We start from the raw sequence: 21,104 nt of genomic DNA on the forward strand, positions 1-21,104 counted from the left end.
CAGGCCATATGACCATTACAGGGAGGCCGGAGACTGCTCCAGGCAACTACCATGCCACTGATCAAGAACAAGAACCTCCAAGATGCAGTACGAAAAAAGTAAAAAAAGGGCGAAGAAGGCTTTTCTGAAACATCCTCTCTGGTGCCTAGAGTTGAAGAGTGGATGTAGGAAGAGACAGGCAACGCCGCCATCTCTTATGCAAACATGGTAAGGGGCGGCAGCAGAGAAAGGGCAATGGAACCTCAAAAATCGGAAGAAGACTGTATGAGCGAAGACAAAGAAATTCCAGAATCTAAAAATAAGGAAACAAATGGACTACAAGAAAATTAACAAAAATCAGACATAGTGGTGGAAGATCTTGGAGAAGGTCTATACAACATAGACATTAATGAAAGAGACAAAAAAGACATATAAAAACTATGGTGGAACTCCCTGATAGTGAAGCTAATAGGAAGAAAAGTTGGTTATGTGGTCATGAAAAGAATACTTGAGGCAATGTGGGGAAGAGTTGGAGGTATTGATGTCATAGACCTTGGCAACAATTTTTATCTCGTTAAAACCACACTGAAGATGATCTTAATCATGCCCTCTTAGACGGTCCTTGGAAGGTATATGACTACTACCTTGCTATCCGCCTACGGGAACCTAACTTTAAACCCTTTGTCACCACCACAGACAAGATCACTGCTTGGATCAGACTGCCCGGATTACCTATTGAACTATACAACAAAAAAATTATGAGAAAGATAGGCGATCTAATTGGAAGGATCTGCAAAATAGATTATAACAACCCAACTGTGCAGGGATAAATTTGCTAGACTATGCGTCGAGGTGGACTTGACAAAATCGCTTCTAGGAAGATATAAAGTGAACGGTACTCTATATAAAGTCGAATATGAGAAAATTCATCAGATCTGTTTTACCTGCGACAAGGTTAATCATGAGTAGAAACACTACGCCATTTAGAGAGAAATGAGGGAGAACAATACTATGGAACAACCACAAGAACCTACTCATGGAGACAAGGAAAAAGGACAACCCCAATATGGAAGTGAATTGAAAAATACATATGTACTCCTAAGCATGGAGGGGAGTTTGGGCATGAGAAACTTGAGTACTACTATGAATGATACTTTTTTACTAAAGATTATTTGGAACATTCGTGAAAATCCTAACTCGCTATGGACAGAAGTCATCATCAACAAATATTGCACCAATAACAGAAACTTTAATCAGCCTATAGTTAGGAACACTGACTCACCTCTCTAGAAGGAGCTGGTGAAACTCTGGCCAACCTTTAAATATTTCACTATCTACTAAATTGGAGATGGGTTGTCAACTAATTTCTAAAAAAATTCTTGGGTAGAAGTGATGCGTGAGCATCTTGTATCTTTTTTTCCCTTTAATTTCTAGTTGTTTTTAGATATAAATGATTAAATTTTATATTATTTTAGTGCAAAAATCCTCTTTGGATGCTACTTTGAGTTGTTTTAGTATTTTTATGATTTTAGGTAAAATTCGGAGTAATTTGGCAAAGTTTTGAGCAAAAACAGAAAAGTTAACAGCTTGGCGTTTAGCGCCAGCAACACGCCACAACCAGAATGGCTCTACCCCCTTATGAGCGCTAAACGCCCAACTAGCATTTAGCACCAGCAAGCTTGATCCGAATTGAAGGCCCACTCTTGGAGCATCTCTAATTGAACTTAGCTTAGTTATCTTTTATTTTATATTTGTAATTTTTATTTAAAAATAATATCTTTTAGTTTTAGAATTGAATATTTTATTTTATTTTCAAATCAAATTAGGTTAGACATAAAAGGAAAAAAGATTATCCCTTTAGGGGATTCAAACCCTTTTAGTTTTTGAGATACTTTTCATAACCCTAGTTTTTTTTTTTTTTTTACGTCATGAGCCACTAAACCTCTTTGGTTAAGGTGAGGAGCTCTGTTTATTCCTATTGATTGAAATTATTACTTTTCTATTTTAATTGATGTACTGATTCAGTTTCAAGGATTATTTTTGTACTTAATTTTATGAATCTGGGTGGAACGAAAGTATGACCCTTATTCTATATGCGTTCTTGTGACCTTTGGAAGAGGTCTCTCACCTGAACATAGGTTGAAAGTAAATTCCTCCTAATTAAATTGGTAATTACATGAACTAATTGGGATATGTGACATATAATCCTGTTAGCTTTGGATAATTAGGATTTTTGTGGCCATAAACTAGTTTTGAACTTAACCCTCTAATCGAAATTAAGTGACCATGATGATAGCGGTTAATAAAGGTTAGAGGAGACTAAATTACTAAGACATTAGGGTTTAGTCATTTACAGTTTCCCATGAAATGAATCATACATTGTTAAAATAGTTAGTAAGAAATTTTAATGCGGAAGAGTAAACATCTTCGATACCTTAACTATTTTCTCTCACTGTTTTTACACTAAACTCATTATTTGCTTTTTTTTTTAACTTTTGTTTATTGTTTTATGCGATTTCAACCACTAAACCAACTTCTTCTATTCGCCTAACTAAGCCAATTAGTCGACCATTGTTATTTAGTTCCTTAGTCCTTGTGGGATCGACTCTCACTCACTTGAAGTATTACTTGGACGACCCGATACACTTGCCGGTGCAGTTGTGGACATTCTTAAATTCTGCACCAAGAAAGAGAGGAGATCCTGCTAAACAAAGCTATTGTTAATATTATTGACACAGAGCACAATATGAGAATGGACAGACGGTATAGGAGATTGGGATAAAGATCAACCCAATAGTTGCTTACATGAGACAACTGTTTGAAAGATCCCGACCCAACCAGCCCCTGCAAAAGACCTAAAAGAAGACAAATTAGGGTAGAAGCACACAACAGATGGGAACTTTTTAGTAGGAGTAACTTACAAAGCCTTAGCAACATGGTCAGAACCCAAGGTAAATCTCTGGATATAGATTTGGAGATGGAAGGGACCGCAAAAAGCTAAATTCTTCATGTGGCAGGACCTCCATGAAAGAAAGCTCGAACTCTTGGCAGTGAAAATACTTGCCAACTTTGCGAGCAACATGCTGAGGATATCATTAATGCCTTAAGAAATTACCCAAAAGTCTCTTCAATTTGGACAAACTTGCTGTGGCCCAACGCACCTCAAATCGGTACCAACTTTAAATAATGGGTAAAAGACAATCTGACCCATTAGTTTGGGATTAATCAGGACAGAAATTGACAAGATATTTTTATCATCACTTGCTGGAAATTATGGAGCTAGCACAATAGAAAAATTCATGATGAAAATTATTGGAGACCATCCCAAGCTCACAATGAAATCTGGAAAAAAGTTGATGAAGTAAAAAATGCATTCTTAAGGAGGAGAATCTTACCTTTCAACGCTAGAAGAAGAGAAGAGGCACACATTGGACCCCACCGGAATGGTTGAAATTGAACACCAATGGATCAAGAAATGGCGCAACTAGGATGGCGGAATGTGGCGGTCTCTTAAGGAACTACATTGGCAAGTGGATTGGAGGCTTTTCTCATTCAATTGGATGTGTCTCATCATATAGGGTTGAACTTTGGGGCATGCTTAGTGGGTTCAACCTTGCTTGGACTATGGGCTTCAAAAAGCTTGTAGTGAAATGTGACTAGCAGACCATCATTTCTTCAATCATCAACAACAAAAAAGATTTTAGTAAACATCCAAATGCTTTGGTTAGGAAAATTTCTTTTTGGAAAAAGAAAATTTGGAACATTTATTTTGTAAATATATATATATAGAGAAGGCAATAGATGTACCGATTGTCTAACACGAAAAAGTTTAGACCATGATCTAGAATTTTATTTTTGGGATGTACCTCCTAATGAGATCACTAGACCTTTGAAAATTAACAAGAGGTTTTATTGTCCCATTTAATTTGCTGTTAGATTTTTCTTATTTTGGGCGATTTAACCCCGTTATAATAATACCAAAAAGAAAGAGTCTAGGTCTAACTAAGTTAGGTTAATCTATTAGTTAACTTACTAATTTGTTTAAGTAAGTGATGGAGTTCAAATCTCGCCTGCTTAGATAGAGCTCTAATTTGTGATGGATTAGTCTTTGACCTACTAAATTAAAAAATACAATAAAAAACTAAAAAAAAAATGAATCCAAATCTGATTGACTTTTTTAAAATTTGTTCGTAGATGATAAAAAAGTGATTTAAATTTGTTCGTCTAATTGTCAGCTTATTAGTGCAAATTTTTAAGTGGGTCATGAATGAGATAAAAAAATTTTATACGTGTTTGGTTATTGTTATGTTGTTGAATAATAATGTAAATATTTTTGTCTAATATTTTTAAAAATAAAAATAAATTATTTTTGGATGTAGAAAATATAATAGTTGCTAAATAAACAAAGTTGACATCAATGCCATATAAATATAATAACATGATTTTAAAATCTGTAAATTTTTTTTAATACACGTATAGAATGTCCTATCAAGTTTATATATATGTGCTTCTGTCTAAAGTGACGTTATTTGAGCATGCTTCTGTATGAAGTGACATTATTTGAACATTGAAATTGAAAAAATATAGTACATTAATATTTCATTTGTCAAAATTGATTTTAAACATAGTGGATTGTTATATTAAAATTTAATTAATTTGTGTTTCAAAAATACATATTAAAATTATAAAATAAATTTTTTATTAAAAATATAAAAAAAATCAAAATTTTAGTGTATTTATTTTTTATTTATTAAATAAAAATATTTAAAACCTTTTCTAATATAATCTTATTAATTGACCGGGAAACATATTAACTAAACTTTTATAATTATACGACTATTTTATAATTGTTATATATATACACACACGTGTATGCATTATTTTTCTTTGCTTGCATGGAATTTATCTTAAAATGTTTAAGATGACAAGTGCATGGAGATGTTTTAAAATGAATATTCATTTCTAATAAATTAAATAAAAATCTTAATATTTTTTGGCAAAAGAAAAATAATAATAAATAATATAAATTTTTTAGAAAGCTACTAGTAATATAATCTTAACTTTAATGTATTAAAATTAAATTATATTGTTTCTAAACACACGTCTAAGAGTGAGTTATATATTATTAACAACTATTTATACATTATTCTATATATATATATATGCGCCAAGGACATTCTACTATACAGATTGAAGTTGTATAGAGAAAGAATTAAATTCTTTTTATAGTTATTTTTTATTATTTTTTTAATGTTCAAAAGGTGGGTCGTAGTATTTTTAATCTCTCTTTCATTACATAAAAGAAAAGATCTGTAAACTTACATCTTTACCATATAATTTACCGTGGGCTAAACAACAAGAACAGTGACTATCTTTGATCACACCATGGGTTGATGTTTGGTCAAAGGAAAAGTCAATAGAAAACAAGAAATTAGATATAGGTTAAATTATTATATATACATAAATGAAATTAATATGGGTTTAATTACATACACCATTGATTCCTCCCCACCATTGAAGATATACATTATGTCCATAAGGGAATTGGAGGAGTTACAAAACATGGCCATTAATTTCTGACCATTTGATAGAGTGCAAAATCAATGGCTCCAATTCCATTTGCTTACAATAAGATTCTTTTCCATTGGTGTTAAATATCATCTCTTCTCTCAATTCCTTTGTTTTTCCACTCTCCTCATGAACTCATCAACAACACCATCATGAATGGTAATAGTAGTAGTAATAGTGTTCCATTTCTTCATCATGAGTATGGTGGTAATTCTATGTGTCGGTTAGGGCTTCCTTTAACAGCCATAGATAGGTTCTTATGTAGCCAACAACAAAGTCAAGTCCTTCACAATGATGATAGTGTTTTTGATGAAGATTTTCAAACTAGGTTTTCTAATTGTTATTATGGTGGTGGTGGTTCAAATAACTCTTATTATAAGCTTGTGTGGCCTAATTGCACTACTCATCAAGAAGCAAGCATTGTTGTTCATGATAATAATCAACAAGAGGGTTTCAATAATTGGCTACAACAAATTCCCACATTGTGTCACAATCAAGAAGATGTTCATCAAGCTTTAGGGAAAACTAATAATGTCAAAGTTGTGGGAAGAAACCCTAAAAAAGCTTCTTCTTCTTCTGTATCCTTCATCAAAGGACAATGGACTCCTGAAGAAGACAGGTTTAGTAAACAAAACATTTTTCTTTTTCTTGCTTCTTCTTTTAATTTTTCCCTTTTTTTATCTATATATTTATGTAATTGTATTTCTTATCATGTTAAAATATACAATTTTTTTCCATTATTCTTCCCTTTCTTCTATTTTGCATAGCATGTATCCAATTTTAGTTTCAATATTATATGTAACTTTTCTTCCTTTCTATTTTCCACATTATTATTTTGATCTATACATGTCTTATTTTGAAATATATATAACTTTTCTTTTTTATTTTATTTTGTATAATTTATCTAGATGTAACCAATTTTATGTTATTTTCATGATCCTTATTATTTTGATTTATGAATAAATAAACAAAAGGAAATTGGAGAAGCTGGTGAAACAACATGGAACAAGGAAGTGGTCACAAATAGCTGAAAAATTGGAGGGAAGGGCTGGGAAGCAATGTAGAGAGAGGTGGCATAATCATCTCCGACCAGATATTAAGGTTAATTCCTTCCTAATTTCATTCTAATCTTTTAATTTATATATATTATATTGTCCCATTAGATTAACAAAAATTATTATATTATATATATTAGTAAAAAATTGAATCATGATGGATTTTCATAATTTATTTTACAATGTTTACAGTAACAAAATTGATTATCACAATTTCTTTTATTAAAAAAATAGAAGATTATGAGATAAATATTTTCTTATAGGTAGATTTATATATATTTTCAATGATCTAACAATGTAATCTGTAGGTTGGAACAATTAATCTTCCCAGCTTTCCTTTCTTTGTCTCTGGTGGAATATAACTTTTTCGGATGTACAAGATTTATCATTATATTGTTAACATTTTTCATAACTTCTCATTCATTTATATCACTATATTATCCTCTTATGTTCTAAATTTCATCCTAAATTCACGTTTGTAATTGATGGTACTAATTAAAGGCATTTTTAGCTTCACTAAACCAATGTTTCCCTCCATTCTATTATTTAATTTCCCTCCAAAATTCTCCTAACTATACATGATATTTATGAGTGCACAAGAATAATGAACCTTTTCTTTTAACAAATTCTCAAAACTGAATCAAGTAATAAACTTCTTTTCTATCATCACAAAATCTAATTAGTATGACTTGAAAAACTTAAATTACAATATTGACAAGTTACTTTTTATACATTTTGCATGGTCCTAAGTATTATACACCTTGGTATGAAAAAAAAAATGTATTTGATTACCATAACTTTTTTTTTTTATTAAATTGAATTTTCTATATATAAAAAATTGTAAATTTTTTTTACATCCACACCAAAAAAATTATTTTATGTTTCCAGAAAGACGGTTGGAGTGAAGAAGAAGAAAGGATATTGGTGGAAACTCATGCCAAGGTTGGAAATCGTTGGGCAGAAATCGCGAAGCATATACCAGGGCGAACTGAAAACTCGATCAAGAACCATTGGAACGCAACAAAGAGAAGGCAGAACTCAAGGAGAAAGAACAAGAAGCCATCATCATCATCAACCAACTCAAACAATAATGGCAAACCACAATCTTCAATTCTCCAAGACTACATTAGAAGCCAAACCCTAATTGGTACCAATAATATCAATGCTCCTATTACCACTACTAATTCAACCCCAACTATTACTAGTGAATCTGAATCTACCACTAATATTAGTGATAATAATAATCCATATTATTCATCACCAACAATCATAGCTGAATCATATGATGATGAGTTGCTCTTCATGCAACAACTTTTCAAAGAGAATAATCAAAATGTCAATGGAGATGGTATTGGTAAGAACCCTAGTGATGAATGTGGTGATGGGTTTGTTCATTATTCCAATAATTATTATTATCTTTCAAATCCATGGAACATGCACAACCCTATCACCAATAATAATAATAATAATGGTTACCTTGATTCTGATCTCTATATCTCTCAATTGATGAACAATGGAGGTGCAACAACAAGTTCATCATCATCACTTTTCAATGATCATGGGGCTTATGAGAAGAATCAAAACATGGATTTTCATTGTTCAGCAGCTGTGAAGAAAAGGGAGATTGATCTTTTAGAGTTTGTTTCCACTCATCATCAATTTTAATTTTTTTCCCCATGAATATTAATTTATATATTTTATGTTATTATTATGAAATCCAAGCTTAGGATGTCTTATGGTCTATGGATTTTTTATTTTGTTGTGCTTTTGAATAATTAAATTTCATTATTGTGTTATTAGTGGTTTAAATTGCTTTACATATATGTTGCATGAATTTGTTGTTACAAGGAAATGGATCCTCTCCTTTTTTTTTTTTTCACTGGATAGAATAAAGTGTGATCTCTCACCTTTAATTCTATAAGTGAAACCAGAAATTAATAAGAGAGAGAACAATGAATGGTGAGATTAAACACCGGACACTATCCAGTTTTTTTTCTACTGAAGAGGATCCACTCCCGTTGTTACAATGGATTTACATTTGTCTTATACCGTTATACGCCCGAGAAAGAAGAAATTATTTATATATTTTGTACCATTTATTCTTTAATTTGTGAATTAGTTATTGTATTGGTAAATATCAAATATATATATCTTTTAACAAAATTATCACCTTTTATTAAAAATATATTAATTATAAATATAGAATATTTACAATAGTTGTACACATATTCTCAGAAGAATATGAATTTCTGTTTTTCTTTGTGAGAAACCAAAATCAGTTTTGATAATTAAACAATTTTAGTTGGATTAGAAGAAATATGAAGCTCCAAGAAGGATTACAATTTTATTGTGAGGAATTTAAAATCAATTTGGATTGAAAGATAAAAAATTTTAAAAAATTTGTAGTATAGTCAAATATTTTAATTTGATTTATAACTCATACAAGCTTATAACTAACACTTGACAAATTATAAAGAAAGGATAATTGTAGAAGAATAAAAAACTAAAAATTGCATGGTTAGTGATGTCTTTTTGCCTCCATAAAAAATTAGTATAAATAGATAGTTTAACCTCAAGTTTAAGAGTTATGAGTTATAGTTAGTGACTTTAGAGGAAAAATTATAAGATTTACTTTTGAGTGTTGTGTTTCTACATTTATTTTGTATATCAAGTTATTAGTCACTCTTTTAGTTAGAAAAGAAGATTAATTTCATTCTTTTGGTATCTTCTCTTTATATTTAGGTTAAGTGTTCACACCATCTAGTTTGGTCTTCAAAGTATAATTGGGATTTGATTTTGAGGTGAAATATCAAAAATTACCATTTTATATCTCGTTAGAGATTTGGTTAGGATAGAGTGGTTACTCAATTTTGTAACTTTGTTATATTATATTTCTCTAGTAAAATATTTGGTATTCTTTTGTATTAATTGTGTTCCGCTCACACGCTCCATTTTCTAACATTCTTATCCGTAATATCCTTATTTGATGATGAGTTGTACCGTTTTTGAGTGGGGTACAATTCAAAATATAATAGAGGAACGAATATAATATAATTTTTAATTTATATATCATTTTAATTAGAAGTTAAATATACAACTATTAAGAAGTTTAAAAATAATATTATTGAACAATAATTAATTAATAATAAGAAAATAACAATTTTAAATACTTTTATAAGATGCAATATCATTTGCAAGGTTGCATTATTGATAAAAAAAATTATATTTACATTGTTTTGTTCCTTCTTCACATAATGTCTTTTTAATCAAACTATGCATACATAAAAAAAGTAATAGTAATTAATTATATATAATATATATTAGAAATGTGTAAATAATATATATAAATATAATCATTCCTATTTTAATAATTAATGTCACCTTTTTTACAAAAATATATAATATAAGAAAATTATGTGTAAAATGACATTATAAAAATAAGAAAAAAAAATTCATTATGACATTCAGTTTTTGTGAACTTTTTTGGGGGTATTTTGTCCGGGCGTTCTATGAAATACTTGAATATTGAAGATCATAACAATGACTTTATTTGTCCATATAATAAAAATGAAATAAAAGAAATTGACGGTGTTAATTTTAGAGGTCAAAGTTATTAAACACATGGGCATAATCATTGAAACGACTAATCAATGCATTCGTTATGGATTTCGAATTATTAGAGCCACGTTGTCATAACTCATAAGGGGAATTGATTCCTTTTCTCGCTATATTAAATTTCAATAAATTAAAATAATGATGATCACATTCACATATAAGTGTGATCCAAAACCAACGAACTTCACATATGATGAAAAAGAATAAATAAATTAGTTGATTTAATTCATTGTGAATTGTGTTACAGAGCATCAAGCTGCGGGAAATATAATGTATAGGATGTAACATTTTTTGAACCTTTTGAAGCTCAACATTTTCTTTCTACTTACCCTATCTAAATCTAAATCTAAATCTAAATCTAAATGATATCATTACGATGAAAATATTTAGCAACAATTTTTTAGCTAAAATATTTACCAAAAAAGATCGCTCATTATTTTATGAATTTTTTCTATAAATTTCAACGCAACTCATGATATTTAAAACGTGGAAAAAAGAAATAAAATAGACATTTTATTAGTCCCTTAGTTTTTACATTTTTCTTTCTTGTACCTTTTTTATTCTTTAAAATAAATAAATAAATAACAAAAATTGATTACTAATATTGCAATTTTTGTTTTTATTATTTTTTACAATTTGCTCTCTCTTTGAAAGAAAATAATTAACGAGAAGATATTAAAATAAGACTGGTGACAGGATAGGGTAGGATTTAGACACCACCATAATCTTATCCCGTGGGTTTAAATTCTCCTTAAAACTCAATCCTATCTGTTGAGTTAAGAAATTAACTAAATTAAATAGTGATGACAAACATTATTTTTGGGCAAAATAAATAATTAGTGTTGAGTGTTAATAATTATATGTTGCTAATTATTTATAAATTGTTGCAGGCCAAAATTTAATCAAGCAGCCCAAATTGAAATGAAAATAAAAACATCAAGGCTAATGGGCTGGTTAATCAAGTGGAGCCCAAAAGAAACAAAGCCAAAGAAACCAACGGGCTGAATATGAAGAAAGCCAACCCAAGCCCGAGTTGCTTACCCAAGGGGATCCCACCAAGCTTTTAATACAAGATTGAAGACTTCACTCTCTCTTATTGCTTCGGTCAGCAACAAAACAAAAGAAAGAGAGCTGTGTTCCTCCTACTACTTTTATCAGAGAAGAAAGAAAGAGAAAGCTTAATCATAAAGCAAAGATCTAATCACCCATCAAGTTGAGTTAGAAATTAAAAGGTGATTTATTTTCATTTGCATGCAACTTACTTTCTTCACTTCATCTCAAATCTTCTGCTTTACCATTTTTGGATAAATGGAAAAAGTGTTCTTTGATCTTTACTGCTGTGCATCTACGGTCATATATGTGTCTTGGAGACCAAGTTATTTTTCAATGGCCAAGATCTGGGATTACCATTGAAAATGTTTGTTTCTACTGCTCTGTGTCTTCGATCAAGCAAAAAGGAGACAGCTTGGAAATCCCTAATTTAGGATAAATGAAGAAAGCAATCTCTGTTTACACTGCTGTACATCAATGGTCAAGATTGTTTCTTGGGGACCAAGAAGTATCTCAAGGGTTCAGATCTGGGTTTACCATTGAAAATAATTTTCTTTGCTTCCCTGAGACTTTCGGTCATGAAAGAAGGTCAGACTCAAACTTCCAATTTGGGGATTAACTGGGAAAAAGGTGATGTGGTGTGTGAGTGAAGCACACAGCTCGAGGGTTGACCTCGGAGAGAGAAACTCAGCAACAACATGCAAGGAGATAAAAGAAGTTTTTCTGTTCATTCAGAGGCAAGGAGAGAAAACCAGAGTGTGAGAACAGTGCTCTGCAAAGAAGTTCCTCTACTTGGATAATGCTTTCTTTCAAAGAAGCATTCGGCCAATACTGAAGAACTGTATCTAAGGTTTGCAAATCTGGTTTTGCACATAGCAAAGAGGCTGCTGATGAAGTCAATCTCCTTCATGTTTTTTAGATTGTAATGTACTTTTTTATGTTTATCTTTCTGTAATTTCTTGAGAGAAAAGGCATTGTGAGAAATCTCAAGTAAAAGCCATGAGTGGAAAAAGACTGAGTGATACACTTGAGAGAAAAGCCTAGAGTTGTTTTCAGATTTCTTTAGGTATGTTTATGTCTTGTAATTTGTACCTGTGAGGTATCCCTTTCTTAGTTGGGTTAGCACTAAGAGTGAATAGTTAGGTATTAGCATAGCCAATGTCAAGTTAGGTTAGAACTTGAGTGTGAAAGGATTGGGTCAATCCTGTGAAATTGGTGTATGTAATACTGTTAACTATAGTGAAATTCTTTCATAGTTGTGGAGGAGACTGGATGTAGGTTACATAGCACAAGGCAACCGAACCAGGATACATGCTGGTGTTAACTTTTCTCTTCTCTGCTAAGTTCTGTTTTCTGATATTCATGAGACAAAAATAAATTGTCTCATAAATTTTCGCTGCTTAGTTCAAACAGAACCTGAATTGAAAGTTTGTTTAAAAAGGGTAATAACAGCAACTAAAAGGAAGGCATAGATTCAACCCCCCTTCTCTAAGCCTACCACAACCTTCAATTGGTATCAGGAGCTAAGGTCTCAAGAATCAAGCTTAACCGCTTGGAGCAAAGATCCAATGGCGAACAACTTGGGCACAACTACAGTTGCCTACACCCTCACTGAAGGCCAGTCAAACAACCGGCCACCTTTCTTCAACGGGAAGAACTACTCCTACTAGAAAGAAAGGATAAGGATTTTCATCCAATCCATTGACTACAACATATGGAAGATTGTTGTGAGCGGTCCAAAGATCCCAACAAAGACAAGTGCTGATGGAGTGGTGACTCCAAAAGAAGAAGCTGAATGGAATGAAGATGATAAGAAGAAGATAGAGCTGAATGCCAAAGCAATCAACCTTCTTCACTGTGCTATCAGCTTTGAAGAGTACCGGAAGGTGTCTAGATGCAAGACAGCCAAAGAAATCTGGGAAAAACTCCAGGTTACACACGAAGGCACCAAACAAGTAAAAGAAACGAGGATTGATATGCTGCGAAAAGAGTACGAGATGTTTAGCATGAAGGATGGAGAAAGCATTGATGAAGCGTTTGAGAGATTCTCAATCATAATCAACAACCTTGATGCTATGGGTACAAACTATGCAGAACAAACCTTGGTGAGAAAACTCCTTAGAAGTCTCACAAAAGAATAGGAAAACACTGCCACTGTCCTAACCGAGAGCAACAACATAAGTCACATAACCTATGATGAGCTGAGAGGAAAACTCCTTGCCTATGAAGCCACACACACAAACACAGACTCAAAGAAAAAGGGAATAGCCCTCAAGTCACAAATAGAACCGAAAGAGAGTGAGTCTAGTGATGATATTTCAGATGACGAGCTTTTATTTTTTGCTAGGAGATTTAGAAGGATGATGAAGAACAAGGACAAATACAAGGGTTCAAGCTCAAAGGAGCACAAGATCGACTTAAGCAAGGTGACGTGCCATCACTGCAAGGAGGCTGGACATTTCAAGCTAAATTGTTCAAAGCTCAAGAAGAAGGACAAAGGCAAGAAGGAAAGAAAGAGAGTACTCATGGCAGCTTGGGAGGATCTTGAGAATGACTCAAATGAAGAAGAAGAATCTGAAGGAGATGACAAAGACTGCTTCATGGCTGGAAACAACAATCTTGATGAGGTAAATTATTATGATTTGACCATTGAGGATTTACATGCTATTATTGATGATCTTACTTTAAATACCTCAAAACTTCTTGACAAGTACAATGAATGTAGATCTGAAAGAGATGTGTTAAGAGCTGAAAATGATTTTTTAAAAGAAAAGGTGAAGGAAACCGAATGTGCTTTGGACATCATTAAAGAAAATAGATTTCTAAAATCTGAACTTGAAAAATTAAAAGGAAAGCACATTGTGGATCCTTCTCATGAGTTAATTGCTGAAAATGAAAGATTAAATGATATGATTAAAAGGCTGAATGGTGACTTAGCAAAATTTGCTCAAAGTTCTAGCAACTTGGACAAATTACTTACAAGTCAAAGACCATTGTTTGAAAAATCTGGTTTAGGCTACATAGCCAAGGAAGATGCAGTTTTTAATACTTCCTCTATAAAATTTGTGGCTTCTTCATCAAATACCAAATCCATACCAAACAAATCGGGTATTGGATATGTTTCAACTTTTAAAAAAAAAATTGATGAAGTATACACAAGTGAAACTGAGCCTTCACCAAGAACTGATCCGAGTTCAAACCGGCCAGGTTTGGGTTACATTTTGAAAAATGAGGCTGTTTTCAAGAAACCACCATTTTACAACAAAACCTCATATTCGAAAGGTAAAAATGTTCAAAGAAATTCTGGTGAAAATGCTTTTGCAAAGAGGAATAACTTTAACAAAAATCAATTTGTCAAAAGAAATGCATCTCCTCCAAAAAACAGAAAATTTCAACACTTTAATCATTTCAAGCAATTTAACTCACCTAAATTTCAGCGACACACATCAGAAAATCATTGTGTTAATTGCAAGAAAGTTGGTCACTCATATGAACAATGCTTTATTGAAAAGAAAGTTGTAGGAAACAAAGTCTACAATGTTGTTTGTAATTTCAATGCACTTGGGCAACCAAGATGGATTAACTTCAAAGGATCCAAATTAATTTGGATACCTAAGGCTACTTGAAACTCATCATGCAGATTTGCCTAGCATCCAAGAACAAAAAGGACATGTGGTACATGGATAGTGGATGTTCAAGGCATATGACTGGAAGGTCAACCTACTTCATCAAACTAAACAAGTATGATGGAGGTTTTGTGACCTTTGGAGATGATGGTAAAGGTAAAATCATTGCTGTTGGAAAAGTAGGTAATGAGCAATCTACTTTCATTGATGATGTACTTTTGGTATGTGGTTTGAAGCACAATCTTTTGAGTATAAGTTAGCTGTGTGATTTAGGATATTTAGTGATTTTCAAAAGATTTGAATGCTGTGTTGTTAATGAAAAAATAAATGAAGTGATGTTTGTTGCCAAGCATTTTAATAATATGTATGGACTTACTCTTGATGAACTAAAGGATCAAAATGTAGCTTGTCTTCATTCTAAAGAATCTGAAAAGTGGTTATGGCACAAGAGATTGGGGCATGCAAGTATGTTTCAAATAAACAAACTTGTAAAGAAAGAATTAGTAAGAGGTCTTCCTTTGATAAAGTTTGACAAAGATATCACTTGTGATGCTTGCCAAATGGGAAAACAAACAAAAAGTTCTTTTAAACCAAAGGAAGACATCTCTACTAAAAGACCACTTGAGTTGCTACACATTGATTTATTTGGTCCAACAAGAACTCAAAGCCTAGGTGGTAAACATTATGGTTTAGTAATTGTGGATGACTACACTAGGTTTGGTTGGGTTTTATTTCTTACACACAAAAATGAAGCCTTTTCGGCCTTTGAACCTTTTTGCAAGAAAATTCAAAATGAAAAGGATTTAAAAATCTCTTCTATAAGAAGTGATTATGGAACTGAATTTGAAAACAATTTGTTTGAATCCTTTTGTGAGGAATTTGGAATATCTCACAACTTCTCTTGTCCAAGAACACCACAACAAAATGGTGTTGTGGAAAGAAGAAATAGAAGCATACAAGAGATGACAAGAGCTATGCTTTGTGAGAGTAATGTTCCAAAATTCCTTTGGGCTGAAGCGGTTAACACGGCTTGCCACATTTTGAATAGAACAATCATAAGGAAATTTTTGAAGAAAACCCCTTATGAACTTTGGAAAGGCTACCCACCAAACTTAGAATACTTGCACATCTTTGGATGCAAATGTTTTGTTTTAAATAACAAGGATAATTTGGGAAAATTTGATCCAAAGGCGTATGAGTGTTTATTTGTAGGTTATTGCACAACTAGTAAAGCATATAGAGTTTATCATCAAGATGCTAGGATTATTGAAGAGTCCATACATGTTACGTTTTGTGATACTAACTTGGTACAAAGCATTTTGGAAGATTGTGATGCAGGAAATCAAGCTCAAAAGAAAGATGAAACTACTCAGAATCATGACAAAGAAAATTCTGTTCAAGCTGAACCAGAAACTGCTGTTGCTGAAAATTTAAGAGACAATTCCATTTTGTCTTATGAATCTGAAGGAAATCCTGAAGCCAGTAGCACCCAGAATCCCTTGGTATCTGAATCTGCCTCCAAATCCACCAGACCTCATGAATGGAGATTTTTGAAGAATTATCCTGAGGAATTTGACATTGGAGATGTCTCTCATGGAGTGCAAACTCGGTCTTCCACTAGAAAGGCAAATGAAGGATCTAATATTGCCCTTCTTTCACAAATAGAGCCACAAAACGTCAAAGAGGCCCTTAGTGACCCCTCTTAGGTTAAAGCTATAGAGGATGAGCTTCTTGAGTTTGAAAAGAACCAAGTGTGGACTTTGGTTCTAAGACCAAGTGGAAAGAAAGTGACTGGCACCAAGTGGATATTTCGGAACAAGTTGGGAGAAGATGGTAGCATTGCAAGAAACAACGCAAGGCTAGTGGCACAAGGATATGACCAAGAAGAAGGAATAGACTTTGATGAATCATTTGCTCCTGTTGCCCGAATGGAAGCCATAAGACTTCTCTTAGCTTATGCTGCACATTGTGGTTTTAAATTATATCAAATGGATGTAAAATGTGCATTTTTGAATGGAGTGATAGATAGAGAAGTGTATGTAGAGCAGCCTCCTAGTTTTGAAAATAAAGAGCATTTTGATCATGTTTTCAAATTATCTAAAGCTCTCTATGGTTTAAGACAAGCTCCTAGAGCTTGGTATGAGAGACTTAGCTCTTTTCTTTTGAAAAATGATTTTCAAAGAGGCACCACTGACACAACTCTATTTATCAAGAACTCTAATGATTCTTTTATTCTAGTCCAAATATATGTTGATGACATTATTTTTGGATCAGCCAATGAATCCCTTTGTTCTGAATTTGGAAAACTCATGACAAGTGAATTTGACATGAGTATGATGGGTGAACTTAATTTCTTCCTTGGGCTGCAAATTAAACAAACTGAAAAAAGGTATTTTCATCCACCAAGAAAAGTATGCCAAGGAATTAGTTAAGAAATTTGGTATGGAAAATGCCAAACCCATGGGAACTCCCATGCATTCTAGTTCTAAATTAGATAAGGGAAAAACTGAGAAAGATGTTGATGAGACTAGGTATAGAGGAATGATTGGTTCTCTTATGTACTTAACTTCCTCTAGACCCAATATTGTGCAAAGTGTTGGATTGTGTTCTAGGTTCCAATCCAAACCTAAAGAGTCACATCTTTCTGCAGTTAAAAGGATCATTAGATATGTTCATGGCACATCCAATTTTGGTCTATGGTATCCTAAGATTGATGATTTTTCTGCAGTTGGTTATTGTGATATAGATTTTGCTGGTGATAGAGTTGATAGAAGGAGCACTTCTGGCTTATGCTGCTTCCTTGGAAAGTCCTTAAATGTATGGTCAAGTAAGAAGCAACCAACAGTGGCCCTATCCATGCAGAGGCTGAGTATATATCTACTTCTTCTTGTTGTTCTCATCTTTTATGGTTAAAAACACAGCTTGCTGATTACAAATTAAATGCTGAAAATATTTCCTTGATGTGTGATAATATGAGTGCCATTAATATTTCTAAAAATCCAGTTTTGCACTCTAGGACTAAGCATATTGAAGTGAAATTTCACTCAATAAGAGAACATGTCCAAAAAGGGGATATTTGCATTCAATTTGTTAAATCAGAAGAGCAATTAGCAGATATTTTTACAAAATCACTTGCTGAGGACAGATTCTGCATGCTTAGGACTAGCCTAGGAATTTTAAGCTATGATTCATTATTTGAAAATTACTGATGTGTTTGTTGAAGTCCTTGTCTCATAGGTTCGGATGAGACAATTCTGGGCAGAAGAAGAACCATCACTCTAAATTTTATCTTCTAAGCTCTGAACTTTCTTGGAATAGGGTTCTGAACTTTCTTTTTCCAAGAACACTCTTAACTTGCTGCAATTGCAAACCTATTCATGTATTGTGCATGTCTTTTACCATTTCTCATTATCATCATTTCAATTTTTGGAAAACTGCAACTTTTGTTTTAATTGTGCTAATGTCTTGTTTGAGAATTCTATTTTGCAGGTTCTGTTTTGTTTTATTTTTCTCACCTTGATGACAAAAAGGGGGAGAAAATGCATATATGAGGCTTGATAAGACATAAGACTCACTGAGATTATTGGATATTAGTTTTGATTAGTCTTGTGTTTGTTAATTGACTTGTGTTTATGAATTGAAATCTGTTTGACTTGTTTGTGAACTAAACTTGGATGACTTTAAGTCATTTGAACTTTATGTTGTGCTGGTGAATTGTTTGTTACATGCTACCATAGTTTGCAATATGTGCTTGTATGGATTCTTAGACTTTTGTGCAACCATAGAATTCTAGATAAGCATGTATATACATTAGATTGTTGTATTGGCATTATTGTTTGTGTCCTCAGGTTAAGCGACATTGATATCTCTACTGGCCAGAAATCTGCCCTGTTGAATGTTGTCAAGGATGTTGTTCAGAAGTTTGTCTCCCAATCAATTCACTTGATTGCTATGAGCAACGAGCAAAGGAAGCTAGCAAGCAAGCGCGAAAATTTCCTCCATAAGTCAAGAGATAGAGTGGCTGTGTTCATGACTTCCATTGATAACCTTCAAAAGGATGAAGACCCTGCCACTGATGCTGATGAAGAAGTTGATTCGGAGGGAAATGGTTCAGATGCCTAAGAATTGTTTCATGAAGCTGCTGCTGTCTGCTCATTTTGTCTGATGAATTCTGTTTCTTTTGCTACTGTTGAACTGTTTTGTTCTCTTGGATGACTGTAATAACTTTGGATAAAATTGCACCTTTGTTAATTCATTAGGACTGTGCACTAACTCTCTTCTACAGGTTATAAGGTGCTGTTTTTGTTGATCTTGCATATTATCCGCCCTTGATGACAAAAGGGGGAGTAATAGCAATAGGATGCTAGATGGTAAATGTGTCCTATAATTTTTTTTTTTTGCATTGCTGCAAGCTACTAGTATTTCTTTTGGGATTTTTGTCTGATTGCTGCATTAAAACTTGAAATCACATGTTGAATCTTCTGGCTACTGATATTAGCTTGATGTTGGGCTGATAATGTGGTGTTGCTTGTGTGATATCCCTTAGGCAAAATAAATGTGTGTAGCTCTCTATTGTGCTCTCTTTAAGTACAATGTAAAACAGGAACAAAGAGGAAAGCATAAATTCAGGGGGAGATAATCCTGAAAAGGAAAGGGGGAGCAACATAAAAGCAAATGACAAAAATCAAAGGGAGTTTCTAAACCTTACTCAAATTCATTTCCTTTTGAATATTGCTTAAATCATGTTTGTCATCAAGGGGGAGATTGTTGAGTTAAGAAATTAACTAAATTAAATAGTGATGACAAACATTATTTTTGGGCAAAATAAATAATTAGTGTTGAGTGTTAATAATTATATGTTGCTAATTATTTATAAATTGTTGCAGGCCAAAATTTAATCAAGCAGCCCAAATTGAAATGAAAATAAAAACATCAAGGCTAATGGGCTGGTTAATCAAGTGGAGCTCAAAAGAAACAAAGCCAAAGAAACCAACGGGCTGAATATGAAGAAAGCCAACCTAAGCCTGAGTTGTTTACCCAAGTGGATCCCACCAAGCTTTTAATACAAGATTGAAGACTTCACTCTCTCTTATTGCTTTGGTCAGCAACAAAACAAAAGAAAGAGAGCTGTGTTCCTCCTGCTACTTTTATCAGAGAAGAAAGAAAGAGAAAGCTTAATCATAAAGCAAAGATCTAATCACCCATCAAGTTGATTAGAAATTAAAAGGTGATTTATTTCCATTTGCATGTAACTTACTTTCTTCACTTCATCTCAAATCTTCTGCTTTACCATTTTTGGATAAATGGAAAAAGTGTTCTTTGATCTTCACTGCTGTGCATCTACGGTCATATATGTGTCTTGGGGACCAAGTTGTTTTTCAATGGCCAAGATCTGGGATTACCATTGAAAATGTTTGTTTCTACTGTTCTGTGTCTTCGATCAAGCAAAACGGAGACAGCTTGAAAATCCCTAATTTAGGATAAATGGAGAAAGCAATCTCTGTTTACACTGCTGTACATCAATGGTCAAGATTGTTTCTTGGGGACCAAGAAGTATCTCAAGGGTTCAGATCTGGATTCACCATTGAAAATAATTTTCTTTGCTTCCCTGAGACTTTCGGTCAGGAAAGAAGGTCAGACTCAAACTTCCAATTTGGGGATTAACTGGGAAAAAGGTGATGTGGTGTGTGAGTGAAGCACACAGCTCGAGGGTTGACCTTGGAGAGAGAAACTCAGCAACAACATGCAAGGAGATAAAAGAAGTTTTTCTGTTCATTCAGAGGCAAGGAGAGAAAACCAGAGTGTGAGAACAGTGCTCTGCAAAGAAGTTTCTCTACTTGGATAATGCTTTCTTTCAAAGAAGCATTCGGCCAATACTGAAGAACTGTATCTAAGGTTTGCGAATCTGGTTTTGCACATAGCAAAGAGGCTGCTGATGAAGTCAATCTCCTTCATGTTTTTCAGATTGTCATGTACTTTTCTATGTTTATCTTTCTGTAATTTCTTGAGAGAAAAGGCATTGTGAGAAAGCTCAAGTAAAAGCCATGAGTGGAAAAAGGCTGAGTGATACACTTGAGAGAAAAGCCTAGAGTTATTTTCAGATTTCTTTAGGTATGTTTATGTCTTGTATCTTGTACCTGTGAGGTATCCCTTTCTTAGTTGGGTTAGCACTAAAAGTGAATAGTTAGGTATTAGCATAGCCAATGTCAAG

The 21,104-nt window shown here is 33.0% G+C and overlaps 1 protein-coding gene and 1 pseudogene across 1 annotated transcript; both read left to right on the top strand.

The window, feature by feature from the left end:
* Positions 1 to 5,699: 5,699 nt before the first annotated feature.
* LOC107644920 (transcription factor MYB119-like) lies at positions 5,700 to 8,267 on the top strand. The gene is made up of 3 exons (XM_016348883.1): positions 5,700 to 6,166; positions 6,522 to 6,648; positions 7,491 to 8,267. Exons 1-3 carry the CDS (start codon positions 5,700 to 5,702, stop codon positions 8,265 to 8,267), a joined length of 1,371 nt encoding a protein of 456 aa, XP_016204369.1.
* A 4,568-nt stretch (positions 8,268 to 12,835) lies between these two features.
* On the top strand, positions 12,836 to 19,015 carry LOC148575605 (uncharacterized; annotated as a pseudogene).
* The last annotated feature ends 2,089 nt before the right edge of the window (positions 19,016 to 21,104 follow it).

This window comes from Arachis ipaensis, chromosome B1 (genome assembly GCF_059453495.1).
Source record: "Arachis ipaensis isolate K30076 ecotype BB chromosome B1, ASM5945349v1, whole genome shotgun sequence".
NCBI classification, from domain to species: Eukaryota; Viridiplantae; Streptophyta; class Magnoliopsida; order Fabales; family Fabaceae; genus Arachis; species Arachis ipaensis.

Excerpts from the sequence above, each read along its gene's own strand:
- LOC107644920 (XM_016348883.1), top strand. The coding sequence starts at position 5,700 with ATGAATGGTAATAGTAGTAGTAATAGTGTTCCATTTCTTCATCATGAG. Across the intron at positions 6,167-6,521 it reads TGGACTCCTGAAGAAGACAG|GAAATTGGAGAAGCTGGTGA; the intron begins GTTTAGTAAACA and ends AATAAACAAAAG. Across the intron at positions 6,649-7,490 it reads ATCTCCGACCAGATATTAAG|AAAGACGGTTGGAGTGAAGA; the intron begins GTTAATTCCTTC and ends TTATGTTTCCAG.